At 39.0% G+C, this 16,376-nt stretch overlaps 1 protein-coding gene across 5 annotated transcripts in view; it reads right to left on the reverse strand.

The window, feature by feature from the left end:
* Positions 1-16,376, reverse strand: part of Pacrg (parkin coregulated) — a 543,806-nt gene that overhangs the window by 204,864 nt on the left and 322,566 nt on the right. For all 5 annotated transcript variants that reach the window (XM_010605899.3, XM_010605898.3, XM_010605897.2 and 2 more), the window contains one exon: positions 14,634-14,783. In XM_010605899.3, coding sequence (XP_010604201.1) covers positions 14,634-14,783 — 150 coding nt within the window. The remainder of the gene's footprint in view (positions 1-14,633; positions 14,784-16,376) is intronic.

The following is a 16,376-nucleotide window of genomic DNA, read 5'->3' on the forward strand; positions in this document are numbered from 1 at the left end:
TATAATAACTTAGTTCTTAGCAAAGAATAGCTGAAATTATATAATGGTGCTCCAAGCAGTTCACAAAAATTGTGCATTGAAATCTAAGTTATATCTTGATAGCACCATTTGGAGGCAATAGACAAATGGAGATTCTTTTCAGGATCTTTTCAGGGTGTATAAGACTAAGCTAAGACTGATGTAGCTAATATTCCTTTCTTTCTACAAGAAGATAACTGTGCTTATGGCACATTTGAAACTTTCTGCATTTCTTCATGTCATTAGCTAAGAAAATGCATGAAGCCCAAACAACACTCTCCTTCCCATGTATAGTGTCAAAAAGTCTACCATCAAACCTGGAATCTGCACTTCCAAATCTGTGTCCTGACCCAGAGTCATGTTAGTGAAAGAGGAGTAGGGTGAGCGGGTGCATGTTTATAAGGATCATAAAGTTTGTGAGGGGGTGTTCGTGTTTGCAAGAGAGCCACCCATTTCTAGATTTGCCCTTTTCTGAGCCTGGTGGTGCTGAATAGCTTCCGCTCTTAGGCCTTCTGACCATGTATGCTTCAACCTAAGGCTGGGATGAGGCCTTTGTGACTTTGGCAAAAGGAAAATGCCCATGTGGCAGCATAGTTTCACTCTTCAATGACTTAGAAAGCATTGCTTTGTTGGCTGTGTCAAGTACTCACAATGCGTGGCATCCTCCTTCCCTCCCTGCATCTCTCCCTTTTTCTTTATTTCTTTCTTTCATCAATGAAAAGCACATTGTATGGTCCTCTCCTTGGCATATCCTGAAAAACTTTGTAAGAACCACATTAATCCCTAAGGCTTTGGTGTTTGCCTGTGCCTGAGTTACCATGGACACAGTGAGATCAGCCTTCATAGCAAACTAGAGGGCTCAGCAGGTATGTAACAAAGGTGACCATGTGAGTAGGAGTTTCCAGGCGTGATTCCACATTTGTTTTCCTCACTCTGTCGCTTGAACACTAATGAAAATCCTTTTAAGAAGTTTTAGTTGCTGTCATAAAAACATCACACTGCCTCTCTTTGAATGTTATTATTCAATATTCACAGATTATAAGAAACTTTGAAAATGAGAAGAAGAAATAAAAATAGGTAGAAAGGAGACAAGGAAACTTAACTTTTTGTCTATCTTAGCATCTTGTTGTTTTGTTTTTGTTTTCATTTTTGGTACGAGGGATCGAACTCGGGACCTTGTGGTGGCACCACTGAGCTAAATCCCCATCCCTCTACCTTAGTATCTTAAAACTCTGGATCAGATCCATAGGTCTGCATGTAGGCATGTTAATCACTTAAGGAGTATCTGTATTGCAAGGGAGTCCTAAATTTACCTAGTTTATCTCCTCATCCTTTAAAAGTGAGAACAGCAAGGTAAAAGTAACCGAAGCAATTTTCAGGGTTTGCAGAGACAACCAATTGCCAGCTTTCACAACTTCTAATTTTATACCCTATGCAGCAACAACATTTAGTAGTCTGAAAATCTTAACCACCTTGGGTTCCAGGGAAAGCAAAGTCTTGCACACTACTCCATGATGAGATCAACTGCCCCTAAGAAGGAGCAATTACCTAAAGTCAGAATTGAGGCACCTTGCTCTCAAGCAAGAATAATCATCTCGTGCAAACTGAATTGCCCCTCAAACTATTAAAATGTCTCTGGAGCTCCTCAACAAGGGTGAAGATAATGATTCCTGGATAGTGGTCTATCTCAGCTAATTCCTAAATGCTGGCCTTGTACTTTTAGGAGCTGCTCACTCCTGCATCAGAGTGAGATTCCAGTTGCTCCTGCTGGAATCCTATCTTCTCTCTTTTACTCTCTACCTCTGCTTAATACATCTGCCTGTGCAAACTGAAAATTCTTTTTCTATCATATGAATCAAGTTCCTACTTGCAGGGTGAGATGAGGTCCCCATGTCCTATTTGGGAGACTTCCTTGAACCCCATCAGATGACAAGAAGACATGTTTTCACTGCTCCTAAGCAGAACTAAATGTAAGCCATTTGGTTAGGTGGTTATTTATTATATTTATAATACACAAACACAGACAACATATAATAGTGATTTCTGGGAGAAGAACCACAAAGTGCCTGTAATCCTTTTTACATATAAATAAATACCCAACTTGCCTACAGGTCAAACCAACCCTTATAATAAGGGAAAATTATCAAGCAATAATAGCCCAATTATATTGTGGTTTTAAAATGTTTAATATTGTTACACTAACTAGTGATTTAGTATGTGATAAAAATAACTTCAATATTCAAGAAATAAGTTCTAAGATAAAATGTAGAGGGAATAGAGGCAGAGTTGTAGTAGATAATGCAAAATCTAAGTTAAAAGCCATTGAGTAAAGAGTGATTTTTCTTCTTCATCATATGGTCAACTCAAAATGAATATAAATAGGCTCACAAAAAGCTGAGAGTAAAGTACTGTATTTAAGAGCAAAAAAAAGTAAATTGATCTTAGAGGGCATGGAATAGAGCTTAGTCATAATAACATCCTACCATTACTTTTTCTTTATTACTTGGTACATTAATTCAAGATGTACATGAGGATATAATACAGAAAGCAGGCAAGCAAGAAAATATCAATAATATTTGCAATTTTTCTAGGGAATATGTCCATTGTATTTTTCAATTCTACCTTCATTGATGACTGAGCTTATGTCAAGCTATTTACATTCCATTCTGTCAAAGAACAAAACAAAACAAACCAAATCAGAGAGCTGATTTCATACCAAGTGGAAAATTTCTCCTGTGGGGTCGTGTTTGGCTAATATAAACCAAAATAAGTGTGGCAATGAGTTGAAATGGGACTCCCTTAAATGTTGACATCAAGGCAAGCGAGGGAGTCGCTTTTTATGACTGCTGCAATGAGAGAATTTTAGGGAACTAGCTGTGTGTGGGGACCATGTGTGGGGGCATGTTAGGGGGCACAGTTGCTGGACTCTGTTCTGAATCCTGAAGCTGTCCTTGTGCTGGAACCCCTCCAGTGTGCCTGCAGGTATTCCCTGCAGTGGCAACAGAGTCCTGTGTCTTCCTCATGGAGAGAGGGGAAATGGGGTTGGTTCTGGTCCCCCAGCTGTCAGCTCACAGCAAGGAAAGGACGTTTGTCACATGGGAGTGACTCATGTCACAGCCATTTTTGACTTGGTGTGATACAGATTCCTGGTAGGACAGAGGGATGGCTAACAAACTTAGGATCTTGGAGCAGGCAGTATATGGGGAGTAACCTAGGCCACAGATGCATGGAACATCTGCGGGCAGTTGATACGCAGGAGCAGGCTGCCGGGGTTGGGGCATTGAGGGCCTATGAATAAGCTGCACCCCAGAGGCACCAAGAATCTGCCAGGCCAGCGCAAGAGAGCAGCAGCAGTAAAGACACCCCCTCCTCCCTGAGACAAAGCCTTAGTCAAGCTTGGTGTGGGATGTGAGCATAATACGATGGTGGTGTACACCTGTAATCCCAGCAGCCTGGGAATCTGAGGCAGGAGGATCTCAAGTTTGAGCCCAGACTAGAGACTTAGCAAGATCCTATACAAAAATTAAAAAAAGGTCTGGGGATATAGCTCAGCGTGAAGACACTGGATTTAATCCTCAGTAACACACACACACACACACACACATACACACACACACACACACAGAGAGAGAGAGAGAGAGAGAGAGAGAGAGAGAGAGAGAGAGATGGAAATTGAGCTCTTCCAGGCAAGGTTCTAGTCCAGAGCTGAGAAAGAAGAGCTTATGAAGGTTGGAACAATCTCTATAATCATGAATGTGATTCAAAGTGCATGGGGAACTTGGAGTGAGTGGAATAATCCAGGTCCCTGTTACACTTTATTCAGGGTCCAGGAAAGGCTCCCATGCTGAATAAAGCTTACTTTTTATCTCCTACTCCTCTTTAAGTGTGCCTTAGTTATGTCATGAATAGTGACTATTTCACATAACAATTACACTTAGTGACATTCTTATTTTCTCTGCAGTGTCCCCAAAAAGACCTTTTAAATGTCATTTGTTGATACTCATGAGATATTTGTATATCAAGGAAAATGAGAATGAGACCTTAATTATCTAGACTAGGTGATATTTTACATGGTTTCAAAAATACAAAATAGGAACTGGCTGAATATAGAAGCCCCTTAAATTAAAACTTTAGGCCCTTGCTAACTTTCTAGCTCAGACTGAGTAAAACTTTGGTTGCAGATGGTATATAGAAGAGAGTACTCTTTTCTCTTAGGTGAATATCTGCATGCGTGCTTATTTGGGGCCCACTGAGTTTTTTAAAACATTAAAGTATACTGTTCCAGTTTCTCCAGGCATGTATAAAAGGCCCTAACTCAAATGGTGAAAATCTCTGATGTAAACAATTAGGTTTCTAGCAGGGATGTTTCTGACCAGAGACGGAGTGATGTGGAATGAAGTAACTTTTGTCATTAGATCCATGTTGGGTGTTTTCAGAAGAGGAGAGAGGGTGACAAAGCACACATTTCAAATATGGCTTTGCAAGGATGTCCAGTAAATAGCCAGTCTTCCCATCCCTCTCCTGCATCTGGATCCTTGTGAGGAGAGAGTCACAGTATCAAGGGTCTGCACTACAGACAGATGAGCAGTGCCCAGAAGAGCCAGCCTTTCATTCTGACAGCATGAGCCATACCAGGCAGGGGCTCTGAGAGGACAAGCATTGAATTTGGATCTAGTAGAAAAGCAGGATTCTGTCCCAAAAGTCTTGGGCTGTACTGTGTGCTGGGCACTTACGGCCAGGAAGCAGGCAGTGGACCATGTGTCCCATCTCAAAGGTAGGCAGCTGGCACAGAGGCAAGTCCCAGTCCCAGTCCCATTCCTCAGTCTACGTTCTATTGTCATAAGCAGTGAATGGGATTTCCCTGTATCATCTGTTTGAAGTGCACCATACTTGCCCTGGGTCTGCAGACTATGGAGATGTGCTGAGCCATGAGCTGCTCTGAAGTTTTGTATCTGATCCCCGCAAGGGCAGTGGAGAGACAGGGACACCATCAACACTGCAGATAGAGCTGAGATGTTAGGGAGAAATACAGACACTGGGATGTGGAAAGATTTAGATTTAAACTGCAAATATAAGAGCCATTTACAAGTTGAAAGCTGTATCTTTCTTGGAAAGAGGCTGAGATTTCAATAACCCATTTGGACAGGCAATTCTCTGTAAACCTCCAGATCTGGCCTAGGGATTAAACACTTTAGCCCTCCTCTGCAATGAAGACTAGAAGGGAGGGAGATTTGTGCAGTGAGTTTGTTTATGTTGGCAGGGTAACTCTGATTTGGTAGTTCATTCTCCTCATTCCCAGCAAGTTGATGATCCTGATCCTGACACTAAGACCTCCTTCTATTTCTCTGAAGGTCAATAAAATACAATTTAAATTAAGGAGTTGGAGGAACAGAGGAGTTGTGGAATCCATCCAAGGTCACACAGGTGGGAAACAGGGTTGAGCCTAGAAAATGATGCCAGAGGCTTCAATCTCTTTGGCTGCTGCAACCAGTGTCTATTTTTTCTTTTCTCTTCCCTTCCTTTCCCTCCCCTTCCCTCATTTGCTCTATTTCCTTTGTTCCTTCCTTCCTTCCTTTGTTCCTTCCTTCCTTCCTTCCTTCCTTCCTTCCTTCCTTCCTTCCTTCCTTTTTCTTTCTTTTCACACAGCTGACCTTCCTTTCCCTCCCCTTCCCTCATTTGCTCTATTTCCTTTGTTCCTTCCTTCCTTCCTTTGTTCCTTCCTTCCTTCCTTCCTTCCTTCCTTCCTTCCTTCCTTCCTTCCTTTTTCTTTCTTTTCACAGTGCTGAGGGTTGAATTCAGGATCTCTGCATTGAGCTACAACCCTAGCAGCTCCCACATCCTTCTTTTGGAGATAAGGCCTTGCTAAGTTGTGCACATTGGACTCAAACTATGTACACCATCACACTGCCACTCGTTTTCCCACACACTATTTTGCTTATCCAAAGAATCTTTCCTGCCTTGTCTACCAGGTGAACGCCCAGTTTATTGGTTTAAACCCCATTTGGGTTCAGAAGGGCCTAGGTCTCTTGCCCAGATGGCTTGTACAGGGCATGTCATCCCAGAGCTCTCTGGGGTCCTTGGCAGGGCTGGCCACAGAAGCACCCTGGATGGCTGTCAGAGACCCAGGGCAGAACTCAGATCCGCAGTGAGTGTTTGCTCATCTCTCTGGTTAATCTGCAGCATTTCAAAAGACAAAAATCAATTTACAACACCTTCCCCTACCCAGAACTTACCTAGATTGTACTCCTTTCTTAACTAAACAAACCCTTTTGCTGAAAGGAAGGGAAGGGGATTTCTGTGGTAGTAAGAAAGGAGGGCTCCTAAGGTCTCATGGAGCAAGCCAATTTTCAATAGTTATGGTAGTGCAATGAAATAAGGCACACAAGGCCTCTGCCTTTATTTATTAAAGATGAGATTTTATATCTCCACACACTGTAGGACAGAGGTATTCAGCCTGCATTGCAATGAGGAGTGTCTCCCCAGTATTATGTCCTTCCCAGAGCCTCAAAATGGATTTAATTTGAAAACAGGGTCTTTCCTAGAATAACAAAATCAATTTTTGGCAACAAAGGAAAGGCAGGGGGCATCACAATCCCTGACTTGAAATTATACTACAAAGCCACTATTATAAAAACAGCGTGGTAATAGCAAAAGAACAGACTCAAGGATCAATGGAACTGGTTAGAAGATGCAGAAACAACTCCAAACACTGTCATCCACCTTATCTTTGAAAAGGAACCAAACACCTTCACTGGAAGAAAGCCTCTTAACAAATGGTGCACGAAAAACTGGCTTTTTACATGGCAAAGGTTAAAACTAAACCCATATATTTCACCAAGCACCAAACTAAAATCTAAATGGATCAAAGATCTAAATATTAAAACAGAAATGCTAAATCTGCTGGAAGATAAAATAGAAGGCTTGAAGACATCGGTGTAGGCAAATATTGCGTGAATAAAACCTTATCACACAGGAAGTATGACTGACAAAGAATCAACAACTGAGATCTCATCTTATTACTTTTGCACAGAAAAGAAACCACTAACAGAAGTGAAGAGCCACCTATAGTGAGGGAAAACAATTTTACCAGCTGTTCCTCAGATAAAGGACTAATATTTAGATCATATAAAGAACTCAAGAAAATAAGACACCCCAATCCAAAATGGGTATCTGAAATGAATACTCAGATGAAGAAGTAGAAATAGTAAATAATTATATGAAAAATGTTCAATATCACTGGTCATTCAGGAGATGCAAATTAAATCCACTGATTCCATTTCACTCCAGAAACAATGGCTAACATCAGGAAATCCACTGATAACAAATGCTGGTGGAGATATGAGGAAAAAGGAATCCTTTTTCACTGTTGCTGGGAGTTTAGACTGGTGTAAACACTATAGAAATTGTAGTGGAAATTTCTCAAAAAATTAAAAGTAAAGGTTCCATTTGATCCAGCTATTCCTCTTCTTTGTATTTTCCTGAATGAATTAAAAACATCATACCACAGTGATATATGCATACCCATGCTTGTAGTGGCACAGTTTGTAATAGCTAAATCTTGGAAACAGCTCAAATGCCCATCAACCAATGAATGCATGAAGAAGATGTAGTTTTTTTCTATACAATGGAACACTACTCTGCCATAAAGAAGGATAAGCTTGAGGCATTTCTAGCTAAATGGATGCACCTTGAGACTGTATGTATGCTTAAGTGAAATAAATGAGGCATACATGTTTAAACACCACAGTGTTTCTCTGGTGTGAGAAACCAAAAATGTATATAAGGATCAAAATACATAATAGATATTAGGGAAATGGGAAGAAAATATTCAAGTGAGAAGGTGAACAAGGGAGGGAAGGGGGGAAAGAAAGGAAGGGTCAAGGAAAAAGAGAGAATAGAAGAAAAAATGGGAATAGCCAGATGTGGTGGTGTACTCCCAGCACTTGAGAGTCTGAGGCTGGAGAATTACTGTGAGTTCAAGGCCAGTCTGGGTTACAAAGTGGGTTCAAGGACAGCCTGAAATGCATAGCAAAACCTTGTCTCAAAAAGACAGGAAGAAAGGGAGACAAAGCTTCTGTAAATAATTGAAGGGAGGGGAGGGATGGGAAAAAAGGAAGAAGCAAGATATATCGTGTACAAATTCCGTGTGATGAATGTTATCATTGTGTATATCTAAATTTTACCAATAAAAGGAAAAAAAGTAGCTGGAACACACACACACACGCACGCACACACACACACACACACACACACACACACACACACAAAACAAGCAAAAAAACCAGGGTCTTTTGTGGGAGAGTAGCTGGAACACACACACACACACACACGCACGCACACACACACACACACACACACACACACAAAACAAGCAAAAAAACCAGGGTCTTTTGTGGGAGAAGTTCAAGCCTGTCTGGGCCACATGTGCCGCACTCCTGTCTCCTGAGCTAACTCGGAGACCCTGCTAAGGCTGAGCTAACTCACCTAAGTGCATAGATGCTGGGTGCAACAGGCTACACCTTCACCCCTAGTCCGTGATTCCTTCGCTTCGCCCAAGAAAAATCACTCTGTGATGCTTGGCCAGTAAGATATCTCCAAATGTTAAATGCTCCTCCCCCATGGTTGTCCCTATATAAGCCTGTGCATTTTCTGAATAAAGCAGAAGCATTCCAGAAACCTCCTGGAGTCTGGATGATGATTCTGTGCCTTGCCCTCCCAGTCCGAGCTCCTGAACCTTGTTCCATGAGCGGGCTTGTGGATGACAAGAGTCTTTGCCAAAATAATTTGTTAAGGTGAGGTCATACTAGAGTAGGGTTAGTTGACCCTTAATCCCATCCTTAGGAGAACAGTGTCCTTCCAAGAGGAGAAGAGACACAGGCGCCTGGCACAGGGCAAAGAGCCCTGTGCAGATGGAGGAGAGAGGGGAATAAGGCCTCCACAGGTCTGGAAATACTGCAGATTGCTAGCAGCAGTGGAACCTGGAGTCAGCAAAGAAGGAATCTTCCCTGGATCCTGTGGAGAGCGCGTGCATGGCTGCCAGCACCTTGGTCTTAAACTTTCAGTCTCTAGAACCATCTGACAATAAATGTCTTCTTTTAAGACCACCCAGCATGTGTTAGTTTGTTATAGTGGACATTGGAAGCTAATATGCAGAATTTCCCTTCAGAATTAGACTCTAATTCCTTTAGTCACCACCCTACTAGTGCACGTTTTTAGATAGAGATTCTCATTCCAATCTGAAAATAACTTCCTCATCTGGGCAGATGTGAACAGAGGTCTACCAAGAAGAGCACATATAGATGCACAGTAGGAAATTTGGTTTGAGATTACATGAAGCAGTCTGAATGAAGAGGAACATGATCTAACTCCATAAGCTTATAATAGGAAAGAGCTCTACATGGGCTGACCACATGTATAGGGCATCAGCGGAGGCTGTGCAAGCTGTGACCTTTGTAGGGACCATCTGTCCTCCTGGGCCACACTCTTAGGTCATTGCACAACTATCAGTGACATGGAGTCCTCAGTCCCTGCCTCTAGAGATTTTTTTGGAAGGTCTATTTATTAAAAAAATGCTTGGAGGAGTGAAGACATTGAACTTGGAGAAATAAAGATGGAAGAAGAAGATAAGTTTTTATAATTTCTTCAAGACCTGTTATTTGGAAAAAGGATTAGCTATTGCCTAGTTAAGTTTGGACCAGAGAGGTACATCAGATAGAAAGATCAGACACAGACTAAGTTTTGATGTGGGATGCATCTTTCTCTTTGGAAGTAGACTGGGTGGCCTCAGGAAGCAGGGAAGCTACTTAGGAGGAGTCAGAATAAGGAAGAATTGGTCATGTAGGCTGGGTTATATTTTAATGTCTAAACTTGATTTAAAAACTTTTAAGTCTGTTTTAGTGGACTTTAGTCTATAGTGGTACATATCCTAGATTATCTTTGATAATTTTAAGACTGTCTGATATCCACAAACATGGGGACATGGTATTTAACTAATACATTTACTTTTGCAGAGTGGTGACACAAATTTATGGCATTGATGGGATCCCTGATATCTGGAGCCTGGAGTGTTTCAGGCACTACTGGTACAATTAAAAATAAAGAATCTAAAATAAGTTATCAAACAGCCCTAATCTGCTGGCAAAGCCATTTATTGGCTTATGTTCCTCAATGTAATACAATGCATCATTAATTTTGTAGGTTGATCTCTGAAAGCTATAACTTGAACATTCTTATTGTCTTAATTTTCTGTAAACTTTAATAACATTTGTGAAAGAACATAGGAGAGATGAAATTGTTGTTGGCTATAGAACAATAGTATTATAGGAATATTTTATAGAAATACTTGTTTTTTTTCACTCCAGAGGAGTAACTGGAAAGACCACATGTTTAGACATCTAAAATTCATTGTTTAATGGTAGGGAGATAGGATCACAAGTTTCACACCAGTTTGGATCTCCCAAAGAGGACCTTGTCTATCCCAGCCAGGATTCTTATTTTAAAATATGAATTCCACAAAACATCAGTCATGTATTTGAGCTTATGGATTATGCCAGGTAACAGTGCATTTGAAAATCACTTATCCGTGACTGAATCCTTCAGTTTATTTGGCTACTCACAAGGCATTTGGTCATCACAAACAAGGTGCACCATTTGAAGCAAAGTGATGCAGCTGGTGAAACCAGGAGGCCGCATCTCACTCATGGATTATGCAAGAGCCCAGGACAGGTACCCAGTAGGAACACTGGTCTGGGTCCCACACGATACTATCGACAACCTAGCTGTGTTGCTCTCTAACAACTTAGATAATAATATTTTATTTTATACAAGGTCACAAAATATTTGTGTATTGTTATATATGTATATAATGTTGTATAATGACAATGGTTATCATATTTATCCCAGTTAAGTCCAGGCTCCAAAGAAACTATGGACTCATGGTCTCTAATTATCACATCAGCCCTCATAAAAGGCTGTCATTATTACACATTTTATAAAGATGAGGAAGATGAAGATCAGAGAAGTTAAGTGACTTATCTAAAGTCACATCATGTGTTCTGGTTCCATAATATTCCTCTTTGTGTTACATTACAGATCACACCTTAGATTTATTAGTTGTTGTTTTAGTCAAAGCTAAATTAAACTCTGTGAAGTGTTATTTATAAATAAGTATACAAATAGTTCATAAAATAGTATACAAAGTTCATAAATAAGCCACTCCCTCTCCTAGAACAAGAATAATCTTGTGAGGCTGGTTATAAATTTTATCACCTGTAACAGTGTAGATGGGGCATGAAGTAATGTAAACATCACTGGTTCCTCCTCATCCTACTTTAACCCTGACAGTCCCCCATGTTGACTGTAAGCTTGGTTCTTCTCTGTGTGACCAGCTACTATAAGGTTTATCCAGTTCCTTGACTACTTGGAAAGTTCATTTAACATTAAAGCAGAACAGACATTCTAAAATAAGTTAGGCAGTAGAACTAAGCTAAAATTTGTGCTTCAAGGGGACAGACAGAAGGGCAGGGTCATATGTTTGAAAGGATATCTTCTCTCCTTATTTCTTTTTCTATCATTTATATCTGGTCTCATTTTCAAAGGGATTTTGTACCGGGACTTAAAAAGAATTTTATTTGAATTTGAGTTTAACAAGACATTGATTTACATAAAAGACAAGTAGAAAAAAGAAAATACATAAATATGTGAAACTGTTCTGAATACATTGAAATTTAGCATTTTTCCTAATGGTACATATTGTAAATTTCTAATATAATGTTAATGTTAAATTATTATATCTATTACTAAAGACACCAGCTTAAAATATTATGGTCTGAGAATATAGATAAAATATCTATAAAGTAGGATTTATTAAAATACCATTGATGCTAACTCATTTTTCTAGTAAAAATATTACTGTAACTGGAAATTCTGTGATAATCTTCTTCGGACAAAACTGGATTTAGAATAACATTGCCACTTTGGAAGAAGACTTTGAAGTTTTCATTGCTAGAATGCTCCAATTTTGTAATAGAACCCCAAAAATTTAGCAAATGAATTGTGGTAGTGTAGCGACAGGTTTCTAAGATAAGAAAATGAAGCTGAAACTAATATTTCTTCTTAAATATCAGAAAAATATCTGGCAGAAAAACAGTTCATAGAATTTCTGAAGCATGCATTGAGAAAAGTTCCAACAGACACTGGTGTCTTGGACCAATTGAGGACCACAACATAAACTATAAGTTCTCCACAGAGATAAACTCTTAATAGGGATATATTCTTAAAGCCAACCACTTCCTTTGTTAACACATGAACATTCATGAGTTCAGAGTTCAAAAAAGAACCACAATGAAGCAGCACTAGAAAGCAATAGTTCTGTTTGATATTGAAGAGCTCTCAAAAAGATTGTCTTTGTGGAAGCTATATCAATCCTTCCTTCTTCTAGGGGAGATTCTAATTGTCTTTTTTTTGTTTTTTTGAACTGGGATCAAATTTGGGACCTTGCACTTGAGGGACAGGCAGCAAAACCACTGAGCTAAATCCCTGGCCCTCTAATTGTCTTTTGAGCATCACTGATTTTCTTTTTGTGTACAAGAATACAAAATGATGCCTAAATTTAAGTTCCAGATTTTATTCTGGTCAAGAGCATGAATACACTGTATTAGTAGCTCCCTGCCCCTGGGTGCTCGAGCAAGGGAGAGGAAGTTCACTTTCTGTCATGTTCAACTACAGAAGCAAAGGCTCACATGGAAGAAACCCTACAAAGAGGTAACTTTTACAACAGAACAATGGAAAGAGTAGTAGTACATATGTTGTAGGTTTCTGTGAAAATTACTGAGGCAATACTTTTGAGTCACACACTTCAAAAATGTTAACTAATATATTGTGGGGGGTGGCTGTTCCTTGATTCTTCTGTTTCTTTAATAACTTTACCCTTTCTCTGTCTTTTGTCTCTCTCATTCCCATTTCTCTATATCTGTGTCTCTAATCTCCAGCTCCTTCAGTTAACAAGAATCTAAATATAAGGGATGCACATAGAATTTTCTGTATTACCTGGAATCAAACGTATGCACATGTAGAGTCATTTTTATAGCTCCATGGACATTTGATGCTTCTGTAAGCATTATGAATTATGAATGAAGAATATATAAATAGCCATTTTCCATAAATGTCATTATGAAAACATTGACTTTGGATAGTAAGAGACACAATTACTAAAACCCAGTTTTTCTTTCCTCAAAGGGTGCCCATCTTGCCCTAATGTCCACATGAACTGTAGTTCTGCAGATGAATTGGGATGTGCATCATTCCTTTACATATTATTATTATTATTATTATTATTTTATTGAGTTTATTGGTACATTTAGGGATACAGTACAGTTACATTCATTGTTGGGATCATGTACCTTTACATGGCAAGTCTTGATTCTCATTTTTTCCCCTTACCTCTGCCCTCCCTTATTAAACTCTCCAAAACCGATTTGAAGTCTTTTCTTTTTAATATACACACACACACACACACACACACACACACACACACACACACACACATATATATGTAAACGTATAATTAGGTCTGTACAATTTAAACACCTTTAAAGAGTTTCTGAGAATTCCAGGATTTCTTGAATAGCCTGTGCCTGAAGCAGGCTTCAGAGATATTTAATAATAATAAAAATAATAATGATTTCAAACAAAAGGTCTGTTTATGAGTGGAGCTGCCATACACTAAGCTTTTTGTTTGATCTTTTTCTTATATATACAATGAACATTTCATGTTGCAAAATTTTCATGCATTATTCCACAAAATTACCAATGTATTTCCATGGCTGACAGGAACTAACTTCAAATATTTACTTATTCCAAGCACACAAGAAGTTTAGCACTTCAAAGTTAGCAGTAAGAAAGAAAATTATATTCACATCATTTCAAGAAAATCATACTGTCTATGAACAGATGCACATTCACTGTCTGCCAAGACATCACCAAAACCTTGCCAATGTCTTTATATGTAAAACAGATTCATCTGGGATCAACTATACTTTCCAAAGTTTACAGAGTAATATTTTAAAGGAAATAGATCATGCATTTTAAATCACCGCTCACCATATACTAAGTAACTACATTTTACTATTTTGACAAATTAATAATTAGCAACCACAAAAGAAGAAAAAAATTTTTTAAAAAAAAAGAAGTAGCAAAATCTGTATTAAACACTCCCACCCAAACTTAGTGGTTCTTCAAAAAAATTTATGTTAAGAAACAAACACAGATTTTACCAGTACACATCTAAGTAGAATTACTGTTCAGCAAAAGGACAAACTCAAAATCTGCTAATATATTAAAAAACTATTAGAACAACTTTACATTTAATTATTGGAAGCTTATAGTGTTTCTGTGCTCCTGTACTGAGGGAGTTGTACGTTTGAGTAATATATAAAATTGTTAATTTTACTGTTTTCTAGGGGAGTAGCGGGGGAAGGGGTAGGAGTAAACTAGCTCTCCAAATGGATGTGGTTTATATGCAATGATAAACCCTAAATATGCTACTCATTAACTCTACTTCAAGCCACTCCCTTTTTTAGAACTGAAAAGACATTGTGACTCCTGGGACAACTTACCATTCATATTCTTAAAGATGTTCAGGATGGGGAGGATCTGACGATAGTAGGGTACTAAAGCTTCACCCACCATCTCGGCCGACACAACCAGATGCTGGAGGACTTTGAGTGTCACACAGATGACTTGTCGATTTCGGAGATTCAAAGCATCTATAGACAGTAGGGAAAAGAATGAGTAGAAAAGGCTAAGCATGAATTTTACAATATTTCTTAGATCCAATGGGATGGACAATGGGCCTTTGTTACCACAGCTTTGAATGATGTGCTGCAGCCCCAGTGTTGTGAACAGGATCTTGTTTGACTATTTATCCTCTTAGTCTTGTACTGTTTCCAAGCCCTAAGAATGCAGCTCACTTTCCCCTAAGATAAGAGGCTGATGGTCTGAGAAGGAACAGAAGGTGGATGAAAGATAAAAGATCACCCTGTGTCACTGAATTTGGTCCCTGTGCTGGTTGACAACAGATACTTTTATTTTCAGCTTTAATTGAGTTTATTGGTACATTTTAGGGATACAGTACAGTTACATTCATTGTTGGGATCTTGTATCTCTACATGACAAGTCTTGGTTCTCAATTTTTCCCCTTGTCCCTGTCCTCCCTTCACTCCCTCCTTCCCTCCCCATCTACAAACACTTTATTTCCATCTTTTCATTATCTCACATTTTTTTCTTTTCCCTTATTACCCATCCCACCTTCCCTACACCTTTAGCTCCTTTCTTCCCATTTCTAAATGTCAGTAATCTTATTAGGATCTTCTGTATTATTGCAGATTATTCACACCAGAGAAACTATTCGGTATTTACACATGTGCCTTATTTATTTCACTTAGGAGTATATCTTCAATATGTATCCATTTTCCTATGAATGACTCTAATTTCTCATTCTTTATGGCTGAGTAATATTCCATTTTATAGAAAAACCACATCTTCTTTATCCAGTTTCCAATGGATGGGCAAATGGGCTGTTTCCAAGTTTTAGCTATTACAAACTGTGCTGCTATAAACATGGGTGTGCATACTTCTCTGTGATATGATTCTTTTAGTTCTTTTGGAAAGATACCCAGCAGAGGGATGGCTGGGTCAAATGGAACCTCCAGTCCAAGCTCTTTGAGGTATCTCCATATTGATTTCCACAGTGGTTGCACCAGTCTGCACTCCCACCAAAAATGGAGAAGGGTTCCTTTCTCCCCACAACCCTGCCAACATTTGTTAATGTTTGATTTCTTGATAGCAGACATTCTTTGTGGGGTGAGGTGGAATCTCAGTGTTGTTTTCATCTGCATCTCTTGAATGATCAGTGATGTGGAACATTTTTTCATGTATTTACTTGATGCTTTTACTTCTTTGTCTGAGAAATGTCTGTTCATTTCGGATGCCCATTTTTGAATCAGATCTTTATATTTGGGGGGGGCTGATTGTTTTGAGTTCTTTATATATTCTAGATAATAGTCCTTTGTCTGAGGAACAGATGGTAAAAATTTTTTCCCACATTGTAGATTGTCTCTTAGTTCTGCTGCTGGTTTCTTTTGAAGTACAGAAGCTTTTTAATATGATGAGATCCCAGTTGTTGATTCTATCTGCTAGTTTCCATGCTACTGAGGATTTGTTCATAAAGTCTTTTTCTATGCCAATGTCTTCTAGAGTTCTGCCTAATTTACCTTCCAGCAAGTTTAATGTTTCTGTTTTAATATTTAGATCTTTAATCCATTTGGATTTTAATTTAGTGCATGGTGAAAGATAAGGGT

This window comes from Fukomys damarensis, unplaced genomic scaffold (assembly GCF_012274545.1).
Source record: "Fukomys damarensis isolate Sample0158 unplaced genomic scaffold, DMR_v1.0_HiC HiC_scaffold_14, whole genome shotgun sequence".
Lineage (NCBI taxonomy): Eukaryota > Metazoa > Chordata > Mammalia > Rodentia > Bathyergidae > Fukomys > Fukomys damarensis.